At 39.6% G+C, this 12218-nt stretch overlaps 1 protein-coding gene across 3 annotated transcripts in view; it reads left to right on the top strand.

Annotated features, from left to right (window-relative positions):
- Positions 1–12218, top strand: part of LOC104601555 (ABC1 family protein) — a 62862-nt gene that overhangs the window by 17842 nt on the left and 32802 nt on the right. For all 3 annotated transcript variants that reach the window (XM_010264928.3, XM_019198493.2, XM_088892978.1), the window contains exon 4: positions 3051–3137. In XM_010264928.3, coding sequence (XP_010263230.1) covers positions 3051–3137 — 87 coding nt within the window. The remainder of the gene's footprint in view (positions 1–3050; positions 3138–12218) is intronic.

The raw sequence follows: 12218 nt of genomic DNA, 5'->3' as shown, positions 1-12218 counted from the left end.
CCTTGACAATGTTCTTATCCCTAAGAATGTGGCAGAAGCTCTTTCAGTTCCTGAATGGACAAATGCCATGAAGGAAGAAATCAATGCCCTTCATAAGAATGGCACATGGGATCTTGTTGATCTTCCTAAGGGAAAGGTTCCAGTTGGATGTAAATGGGTGTTCACTGTCAAACATAGGGCTGATGGAACAGTGGAAAGGTACAAAGCTCGCTTAGTGGCAAAGGGGTTTACTCAAGTGTATGGAGTTGATTATGCTGAAACTTTTGCTCCTGTTGCCAAGATGAACTCCATTAGAGTCCTTTTCTCCCTTGCTGCTAATTTGGACTGGGATTTACATCAGCTTGACATCAAGAATGCTTTCCTGAATGGTGACCTTGAAGAGGAAGTTTACATGATTCAACCCCCTGGGTTTCTGGCTCAAGGCAATGAACAGAAAGTCTGCAAGTTGAAGAAGTCTTTATACGGGCTGAAACAATCACCAAGAGCTTGGTTCAGCAAATTCCATGTGGCAGTTCAGCAGAAAGAATACAAGCAATGTCAATCAGATCACACACTGTTTGTGAAAAGAGGAGAAGGTAAAATTGCTGCCCTAATTGTATATGTAGATGACATAATTGTTACTGGTGACTGAGAGGATGAAATTCAGAGGTTGAAGTTCTTTCTTGCCACTCAGTTTGAAGTGAAGGATCTAGACCTACCAAATACTTTCTTGGAATTGAAGTTGCCCGATCAAAGAAGGGTATCTTCATCTCTCAAAGGAAATATGTCCTAGATTTACTTCAAGACACAGGGAAGATGGGGGTGAAGCCAGTTGACTCTCCCATTGACCCCAACCACAAATTAGGTGACAGTCGAGGTGAACCTCTCAAGGATGTGAAATAGTTTCAGAGGCTTGTAGGGAGGTTGTTATACCTTTCTATGACTTGCCCAGACATTGCATATGCTGTTGGTGTCCTCAGTCAGTTCATGCATGCTCCTAGGTCCTCTCATCTTGAAGCAGCAGAGAGAATCCTCCGATATCTAAAGAAGTATCCGGGTGCTGGTTTGTTATTTCAAAAGCACGGACATTTAAAAGTTGAGGTTTATACGGATGCAGATTGGGTTGGATCCCAAAGTGACAGAAAGTCTACCAGTGGCTACTGCACATTTATAGGAGGGAACCTTGTTACATGGAGGAGTAAAAAGCAAAATGTTGTGGCTAGATCTAGTGCTGAAGCTGAATATCGTGCTATGGCCCACGAGGTAGCTGAAGGCATGTGGATAAAGAATTTATTGAGTGAGTTGGGCTTCTTAGTGGACAAACCTATGTCTCTATTCTGTGATAACAAAGCAGTTATAAACGTTGCTGCCAATCCGGTGCTACATGATAGAACAAAACACATTGAAGTTGACAAGCATTTTATCAGAGAGAAAGTCATCACAGGCGAAGTGTGTACTCCCTATGTCAATTCTGAGAACCAACTTGCAGACATCTTTACAAAGGGTCTAAACCATTCCAAACATCATGATCTGTGTGACAAGTTGGGCATGATTGATATCTATGCTCCAACTTGAGGGGGAGTGTTAACAGTTGTTTATGTTCTCAGGTTTAGTACCGCAAGGGTACTGTTGTAATTTTCTCTTGTCTTTATGTTGTACGACTGGGCCAGTATAAATAATAATACTAACTCTCGCCCATTGAGTTAAGGAGGGCTCTCAGTCCACTCTCCTCTCCTCTCTTCTCTCCCTCTCTATTCTCCTCTCCTCTCCTCTCTTCTCTAGTTCTTGCTCAACAGTCTTTGATGTAGATTTTGTTTTGGCATCAACACTGACATGTTGGTCATCCAACTCAAAAATAGATTTAATTTAGGCATAGGACATGAGTGGCTAACTTTTTCAATTTTATTGACACTTTCTATGAATCATCATCATCGTCCCAACTACATGGGGTCGGCTACATAAATCCTGTTTTGCCAATCTGTTTTCTTTAAAGCCATATCTACTGTTAAATTATTAGTGCTTAAATCATTTCTTACTACTACCCATGTCCTTTTTGGTCTACCCCTAGCCCTTCTAGCCCCTTCAACTTGTAACAAATCACTTCTTCTAACTGGTGCTGCTTATGGTCTTCTATGCACATGGCCAAACCATCTTACTCTACTTTCTTTCATTTTATCACCTATTGGGTCTACTCCTAGGTTCCTATGGATAACTCCATCCTGATCTGCCATGCTCATTCTCTGGACATGTTGTTTCTTGATTGCCCAACACTTTGTTCCATACAACATAGCTGATCTTACAACTGTTCTATAGAATTTTCCTTTCAATCTGAGTGGTATTCGCTTGTCACGTAAAAGTCCAGATGCACGTGTCCATTTTGCCCATCTCTCTCTAATTTTTTGGGTGACATCCTCCTCACTTTCTACGAATGTTAGTAATATAAAAATAATACCAACCTTTCAGTAATTATGTTTGCTTGCACTTAATACTTGAGTGGGTTTGTGCTTGTCCACAATTCAAGTGCGATGGGCTTTCATGTGAGGGTGTGTGTTAGAGAATAAAGACCTATTCAGTAACCTCATCTAACAGCTTGCTTTTAAGCTGAATGGTTCTGTGAGAAAAATAAACCAGTAGTCTTGTAATAATGGCCTATGAAAATTTTTAGATTTCAATACTATATACAACTTATTTAAATAATTACTATGTTTTTAAAACTCTTAAAAAAGTATTTAACATGTAAATTCTAAAAGTCCATGAAAAGTCAAGTTTAGCAACAACTTAATAAATTATCCACATTTATTGACCAAGTATTGACTGTATCACATGATATTGGGTTTTGTTATACCTATGCACTAGAAATCATATCATAAGTTATGGAGCTGTGAAATTTATAAGATCACTTGGTGTCTATATCAATGCGAGAGCAGCAAAACATATGTATTTGTGGATTTGAATGGAAACTATTGTCACTTTAATCCTTGTCAGTAATTACCCACCATCTTAACTATCATCATTTAAATCCTTGCTTAATTCAATGGGGCTACTCTAATAGTTAACTGCATTTTTTACAGGTTTGCCGGACAATAGAGAAAGAATTGGGGAAACCAATGGTTGATCTCTTCTCTTATTTTGTAGAGACACCTCTTGCAACTGCATCAGTAAGTTCTTCGTATAAGCAATAGATAGATAGATAGATAGATTTAGTTTAGGGCATTTGTTTGTCCACGTCTTTGTGCACATATTTGTTGAAAGCACATGGGAACACATACAAAAAGATCTGGTGATGTAGGACCAAGTTCTCTGATATCAAACTGATTGATGTAGGATGAGGAGAAAAATTGTACAATCTTCACGTGGTGGAAAGAAGAGGAAATTAAGGATCTGAATTATGAGAGAAAGAGATTCAGAGAGAAAAAGGAAGAAACAATGCACCATTAGAAGAAAAAGAGAGATTCATGGTGAAAAAAAAAAGAAGAAAAAGAAAGAGAAAGGGGATAATGTATCTCACAAGGCACAACAAAATACAGCTTCAAATCATTTTACATTCATAAAGCTCTTATTGAAGGCTTGCAATATATTTATAAAGTTCTATGTAGGTTATGCTTAGGCTATGTAAACAAACTCTGATACCTAATGATGAAGAAATTGTAACCTCAATAAAAAACTCTTTGAAGAAACTGACAACCACTAACTTAATCTGAAGAAAAAATAGAAATTTGTGGCTTTACCATAAATAATAATTTTGAGGGTTATTATTTGTTGGAGTACACAGATTGTAATGTGAATGACAAATGGGAGAAGAAAATTTTGGGAGAACCTGTGGTGTGTTCACCAGTATCTGTCCAGATACCAATCTGTATTACATGTGCAAATCTCTGAAAGATCCTCATGAAGGGAAGTTTACAGAGCTGTCCCCCTTGATGGGCTAAATTTAAATATAAACAAGAAATAAAGAAGAGAGATATGCTACACATTATATACTGTATTATGGTACAAACACTTAAAACAAATTTATAGATAGCTATCTCTTGAACTTTGCTGAATATTTCCATCAAGCACGTGGTGAACATCCTCAACAAGTTCTTGGTAAATCTTTTGAACATCCAAATTTGGCTTTGGGAATTCCATGTTTTATCCACCTTTTCTTGTATTTCATCTTCAAGAATAGGATTCTAATTCTTTATAGACTAGCTATTATTTGGCACTCCAATCATATCTCTGGTGTCATTCATCTTGAATTTTATAACATTTTTCATGAAGTTCTACTTGTGCTTTAGAGATATTATTGCAAACTTAGACTGAAATTCGAATCTGTTTTCTATCTTTTGCTTTATTCCTGCTGTTAGGAGAGGACGCAGCTCGTGCCTCTCCATGGGAAGCTTGTAACTGCATTATTTCTCTATTAATGAAATCTTATTTTATTTATCAAAAAAATAGACTGAAATTCTTCTAGAAAATGTTAGACATTGGTCAAGATTTAGTTGTTTCCCATGACTAATGGAGACATTTGTAGAAACCAAACAAACAAGCGGGAGCACACAAGAAAAACAAAGAGAAGCAAACACACTATAACTGAAAATAGCTATGCATATTACTAATGCAAAGCATACAAAGATACAAGCATTCACAATGTATCACACACATGCACTATTTTAACTTTAAAAATTACACTCACTAACCTTACTTGGAGGCTACTCACCAAAAGACTCTTCTGCACCACACCCTTACTATTTAACTTGGGATTACTACATGTTTGAAGGGGGTGAGCCCCTATTTATACATGAGCTAACCGCTCATTAGAGGCGGTTTTTATTTTTTACGGTTTTTACATGGATCACGTGGGTCCTTTTTAACCAAAAGTTAAGTCAGTTTTTGAACCGACTTAAGGAAGTCAGTTGCTGACTTCTCATTTCTCCCCTTTCGCAATGACTTCTCTCTTGCTAATCATCAAAAGTCTTCATTTTGCTTTAGGCCTTGAATCTCTTTTCTTGCCTTTTGCCATCTTTCACTTTGACAGGCATCTTCATAACTAGTTGGTTCTAAGTTGCTAACTTCTTCAGCGAGTGTGGCATCTATATACTTAGGGTTAGGGCACCTAACCCTAATTGACCTTCGTAATTCTTGTCTTGGTTGTTCCTCTAGCTCCTCCATCTGACTTGGTCTAATATCTTCAGCTGTCTTTTTCTCAAGAACACCAGTGCTCCATGATCTTGGAGATTTTTGAGTATCAGATGAGCTAGGTTGGGGCTCTAAATCTTCTTTTTCTTTTATCTTCTCTTGTAAATTCTCTTCCATAATTTCAGAATTAGGTAGCTTCATCAAATACCACATTTCGAGATGTATAGCAATGATTGGTATTTGGATCACAGCACCTCCATCCCTTTCTTTCACTATCATAGACGAGGAATATACACCGAATAGCTTTCTTATCGAATTTGTTGTGTAGATGGTTTGGCACAAATACGTAACATATGCAACCAAATACGCGAAAGTAACTTACTATGGGCTGACGATTCCATAACTTTTCATATGGTGAGAGAAAGCCAAGTGATGCTTGCGGTAGTCGATTGATAACATGTGTTGCAGTCTTCATGCCTTCTGCCTAAAATCGTCCTGACACATTTTTACTATGCAACATGCTTCTGCATACTTCAGCTAAATGCCGGTTCTTTCTCTTAGCTACTCCATTCTGTTGCATAGTATTTGGACATGTCAACTATCGTCATATCCCATGTTTCTTGAGATAATCTGAGAATTCTTCTAATGTGTATTCTCCTCCATTGTTAGTGCAGAGGCACTTTATTTTATACCCAACTTCTTTTTCGACCTTCTCTTTCAATTCTATAAACTCTGAAAATGCTTTAGATTTTTCTTTTAAGAAGTACACCCATATGTACCTTGAGAAATCATCAATAAATGTTATCATATACCGCATCCTGGTGTTTGATTCTTGCTTCACTCGTCCAAATGCATTAGAGTGAATGAGCTCCAAAGGTTGTTTAGCTCGAAACTTTGATTCAGTATCTGGTAATTGGTGTGCCTTACCATATTGGCATCCAACACATACTGTGTCGGTCCATACTTCCAATTGAGGGAGGCCTTTCAACATTGACTTTACCATCATTACTTTGAGCCTGTTATATCCAACATGGCCAAGTCTTGCATGCCAAAGATCAACAGTTTCATTACGTCGAGTCTTTTCTACATGAGCTGATTCAACAAACATTACGTAGATAGACTCTAATTTCCGTCCTTCCATAAGTGGTGCCTCTAGTGTATGTATTCTTCGATATACTTTAACATCATTTGGACCAAACACTACATAATTACCAGATGCAGTTAATTGAGATACTGATAATAAATTCTTTTTCATACCTAGCACATGGTAGACATTTTGGAGTTGTGCTTCTTTCTTGGTGAATCGTAGGATGTGCAATGCTTGACCAATATGGGTGATTGGAAGTCTTGCATTATTAACTGTAACAACAACTCGCTTGCCTTTATATTCTGACATAGATTGAAACTTCTATTTATCTCCTGTCATTTGATTTGAGCATCCAGAATCAACGGTCCAATCTCAGCTATAGTCAATTGCTCCATGATTTGGCAAGACAGACGGTGCTAATACGGTTGAATAAGCTTCAACAGAGCAGCCATGCTCATCTGGCTCTATAATACAATAGGAGGCTTTGGCTTCCCATTCTTCTTCACTTCCTTTATCTCCTTGCTGACTGGCTGACGTTGCTGTATTTCCTTCAGTTGGCTTTCTTTTGTTGTACCAGCATTCACGTGCATAATGGCCCTTCTTGGAACAGTTGTAACATACTACATTGCATCGATTACTCTTTACTGCTGAGAAGCTCCCCTTTGTTGATAACTTTCCTTCTACTAATAAAACTTAGCAGGCTTCTGCTGCTTAGGCCTTCTACTTGGCCCCTTCCTCTGAGTGAGAAATGCTTCTTCTGTTTCTTTGATTGACACACTAGCCATCTGCTTATTTAGTGTCTCTTGGTTGGTCAACATATTTTCTAATAGAAAAACAGCCTTTTGAGAAGAAAGGACTGTTTAGAAAGATGCAAAAAATCAAAAGAAAGTAGCAGAAATCAGAGTTCAAGAGGGGAGAAGATGAAGAAGAAGGTGGTGGCAACTTGGGTTCAGAGAGAGAGATTTTCGAACATAATCTCTTCTCTTACACCCTTAATTCTATTTTATTAAGTTAAACTTTGGTAATTTACAGAGAAGCCCTTAGTTGGGCAGAAAATTAAAAAGACATAACATAAGAAAGAATAGGCTCAGATTAAGGCCCATTACAGCAAAGAACATAAAAGATAAAAAAGGATAAACAGCCTATGGGCCATTCGGCCCATCTTCACTACACTCCCCCTCAAGCTGAGCATAGATGTCAATCATGCCAAGCTTGCCAGTATCATGCTGAAGTTTAGCCTTGGGAATGCCCTTGGTGAGGAAATCTGCTAACTGTCCTTCAGAGGTGATGAAAGGTTGACACACTTCACCAGAAGCCACTCTTTCTCGAATGAAGTGTCCGTCAAATTCAATATGCTTAGTTCTGTCATGTTGCACTGGGTTGTAAGCAATTTTGATGGCGGCCTGGTTATCACAGTATAACATCATTGGCTTATCATGCTCAATACCCAGTTCCTCCATCAATGATTTAAGCCACAATAGTTCAGAAACTCCATGTGCCATGGCTCTGTATTCTACTTCGGCTGAAGATCGAGCAACAACTGATTGTTTCTTGCTTCTCCAAGAGACAATGTTACCTGCCACCAAGCTACAGTACCTAGAGGTAGATCTTCTGTCATCAATGTTTCTAGCCCAGTCAGCATCTGTGTAGGCTTCAAGTTTCATATGGCCATGCTTAGCAAATAGAATTCCCTTTCCAGGGGAGCCCTTCAAATAACACAGAATCCGCTCTGTTGCTGCCATATGAGTATCCCTGGGAGCATGCATGAACTGACTGATGCAACTGACAGCGTATGCAATGTCTGGCCAAGTCATGCATAGAAAAAGTTTTCCAAGTAGTCTCTGGAAGACTCCCTTGTCTTCTAACAATATTCCATCTGAGGCAGAGAGTTTATGGCTCATATCAATAGGAGTAGCAACTGGTTTAGAACCCATCTTCCCTGTTTCAGAGAGCAAATTAAGAACATACTTCCTCTGAGAGATAAGAATCCCATCCTTGGATCTAGAAACTTCTATGCCAAGAAAGTATCTCAATTCCCCTAGATCTTTGATCTCAAACTCTGTATGAAGGAAAGATTTGAGATCATTAATTCCCGAGACATCATTACCAGTCACAACAATATCATCAACATACACAATCAGGTAAACAGCCAAGAATCCACTCCTCTTCACAAAGAGTGTATGATCAAACTGTGTCTGTACATAGCCAAAGCTGACAAGGGCAGCCCTAAACCTTTCAAACCATGCTCTAGGGGACTGTTTGAGTCCATAAAGAGATCTCTTCAGCCTACAGACCTTACCTTTCATATTTGTTTCATACATCCCTGGAGGAAGAGACATATAAACCTCCTCATGTAATTCTCCATTCAGAAATGCATTCTTTACATCGAATTGATAAAGTGGCAAGTCTGAGTGTGCAGCCAAAGATAGAAGAACTCTCACAGAAGCCATCTTGGCAACAGGGGTAAAGGTCTCCAGATAATCAATCCCATATGTCTGTGTATAGCCTTTTGCAACCAGCCTAGCCTTATACCTTTCAATGGTGCCATCAGCATGATATTTGATAGTAAAGACCCACTTACAGCCTACTAGATCCTTCCCTTCAAGCAAATCAACCACTTCCCAAGTGTCATTCTTGTGCAGGGCATCAATTTCTGTTCTCATAGCATCCCTCCATTCTGGAATATTAAGAGCTTCTGACACAGATCTGGTAATTGGGTTAGAGGCAACAGAAGAAAGGTAGGCAAAATATGAAGGATAGAGCAAACTATAAGAAAGGTGTTTGGAAATGCAATGTGCAATACACTTCCTTTTTCCTTTCCTAATAGCAATGGGGATATCAAGGTCTGGGAAGGATGGCTCCAAAGGGGTTGTAACAGTACCTGTTGTCTCATCTGTAACTGGAAGTGCATGAGGCTCATGTGTTGTAGGGGAAACAACCTGCTCATTTCTGGTTCTTTGCCTTTGATACATCCTGGGATTAAAAAGAGGGCGAGGAGGTAAAGGGGGAGGAATAGGAACACTGGAATGAGAGTGAAGTGACTGATCCTGCCTTGATTCATTTGAAGGAGGAAGAGACTCAGCAAAAGACTCAACTGGGACAGGAAGAGGAAGAGCAAACACCTGTGACAAATCCTCCCTCTTTGGACAATATCTCTCCAGGGAGGAACCATAAAAGGAAGAAAGCTCATCAAAGGTGACATCCATTGAGACATATCGAGTTCCAGTCTTCGGATCAAAACAACAGTAATCCTTCTGTGTGGGGGAATAACCAAGGAAGATACACTTGTGGGCTTTTGGTTCAAATTTATGTCTTTGGACACTTGGGATATGTACATAACAGGTGCAGCCAAAGACACGAAGAGGAATAGGAAAAAGATCCTTGTCCGGATGAAGGAGATTGAAGGGAGACTTAAACCCTAAAATCCTGAATGGCATGCGGTTTATAAGGTAGGTAGCAGTGAGAACAACATCACCCCAAAACTTTGTAGGAGACATGTAAGGCAAATAGAATACTTCTTGCAACTTCAACAATATGTCTATTTTTTCTTTCAACAACTCCATTCTGTTCTAGGGTCCTAACACAGGAGCTTTGATGAATAACCCCTAAATCAGTGAGAAAGCAGGTCAAGTTTTTCTCAAAATATTTTTTTGCATTGTCGGATCTGAAAATTTTAATCCTGGTATCAAACTGGGTTAGGACAAATTCATGGAATTGCCTCACAAGTCTGGGAACTTTATCACGGGACTTCATCAAAAATATCCAAGTGAACCGAGAAAAGTCATCAATAAACAAGATGAAATATTTGTAGCCACCCATAGAGGGTAAGTGGTAAGGCCCCCACACATCAGAGTGCATAATATTAAAAGGAGAAGATCTTTTATTACTCAAAGGATAACTGTTTCTACAATGTTTTGACAGTTCACAAGACTCACAATGAAGACTGGACAAACTAATTCCCTTAAGCAGTTCTGGGAATAAATGACTTAATGCAGAAAAAGAAAGATGACCCAAACGAAAATGACATAACATGACTCGACTGATGGACTCTGTAGATGTAGACCCAAAAGCAGCTTTTCTAGGTTGTTCATGGCACTGTCCAGGAGTATCTAGCAGGTATATTCCATTCGCCTCACGGCCACTCCCAATCACCTTCTGAGACTCCAGATCCTGAAAAACACAGTAGGAAGGGAAGAAGGTTACACAACAGTTTAATGACTTAGTTAGGCTACTTATAGATAACAAGTTTGTATTTAGTTTAGGTACATGAAGAGCAGAAGGAAGAACCAAGGAGTCTGTAGCCTTGATGGTTCCCTTGCCGGAGGTAGGGGCAAGAGAGCCATCATCTAGGGTGATTTTGTCACGACCAGGAAGTAAATCATATGAAACAAACAAAGTAGAAAGGCTGATCATATGATCAGAAGCACCAGAATCAATAATCCAAGGGATCCTACTATTACCTGAAATGGTTGCATGATTGGCAGAAGCCCGTATACCTGAATGAGAAAATGCAGAAGATGTTGAATTTTCTGAAGGGTTGGAAGAAGAGGTCACACCCTCTAGGTGACTGATCATCCTTCCAAACTTTTCATATTCTGCCTTCATAGTTGCTAACTGCACACTAGCCGTCATCTCTTCAGTTTGGTATCTGTCACTATCTGGACCAGCAGCAACATTATCACTCCTTGCCCTTTTATTACCAGGCTTCTTCTGAAACCGAAGTGGTAGGAGCTCAGGATGCAATTTCCTGTTGGACAGTTTTGTATGCCCTTAGCTTCAATCAGAATGATGTACTTTATGAGTTTATTGTAAATGAATAAAAGTACATATTTGATTCATGTTCCCTTGGTATGTTTCTGTGTGATACCCTTAAACTGGACACTTAATGAGACTCGTGTTAGTTTAGAATGTTCACAGCCAGTGGGTCGGTCTGGGGAGACCTATCCTAATAAGGCTGACACTGTTGTGCCACCAAGTCGGTTGGGGTGGCCTGTCTCAGCTGCCAGGGTGAGACCCTAGGCACATACAGTGTAGGATTAATTGAATCTTTGAACTAGACCAGATTTCCAGTATTGCCCTGGACCTTGGAGATTAATGGGCAAAACTGGAAAATTACACCCGACCCCTAGACTCGATTATGATACTGCACTAGTTGTCGGATTGGGTTGTCTTTGATGTACTAATCAGTGAAATCCTTAGCGGGGGTCAAAACCTGGGTATGTTGGGACAATCTGAGAATTCATCTGAGTGGGTGATCATAGTGACAGGATCAGCCCCTTTGTCGGACAAAGGTAATGATCAGAGATGCACTCTCACTGATGGAAACCAAGACTGCCGGCAGCCGATTTCAATTGCTGAGATTTGTTTTGCAAAATATATTTTATATGAGATATAAAAGTATATATATATATATATATATATATATATATTATGGTTTCTAAAATGTTTGCAAAAAGATTTCAATTCCCGGGATCCATATAAGCAGAGAGTGCAACACTGTTCCTTGCAGCCGAGGGAGAGGTTCTCTCTGGTCGGGCAGTGTTTGATCATTATGGGCTGAGAGGTTAAGTGTAAGACCATTGAGGGTAATACCTGATGGGCTAATCTTGCATCTGCCCACAGTCCCTAGGTGTTACAAGGTGGCTTGGCCCAGGGACCACTTAGGGTAAGTGTTGGGCCCATAGAGCCCATTTGATGGGTTTCAGGGGGGTGCACTGTCCATATCAGTGTATTCAGCCAGGCCTTGTAACAAAGGCTGGGCCAAACCCATGTGGCTGATGTGTAGATCAATGTTTGGGTCCCACGCCATACAAGGAAGCCCAACTGGGCAACAGTTTGGAAGGCTAAGTGAGCACACAACCTTAATGGGCCTAAAGCCCATTTCGAACTGAGCTGATTTGATCAGTTTAAATGAGTTAATTATGGGGCAAATTCTGAGATGGATTAGCAGATAGGATAGGGTCTTAACCCTATCCACTCAGAGAGTCCAGATCTGAATATGATTCAGATCTAGAAACCTCCTAATGAGATTAAG

Source organism: Nelumbo nucifera, chromosome 8 (genome assembly GCF_055504915.1).
Source record: "Nelumbo nucifera cultivar China Antique chromosome 8, China Antique-T2T, whole genome shotgun sequence".
In the NCBI taxonomy this organism is placed as follows: Eukaryota; Viridiplantae; Streptophyta; class Magnoliopsida; order Proteales; family Nelumbonaceae; genus Nelumbo; species Nelumbo nucifera.
The sequence above is the reverse complement of the archived record's forward strand: the minus strand, read 5'-3'. Positions and strand labels throughout refer to the sequence as shown.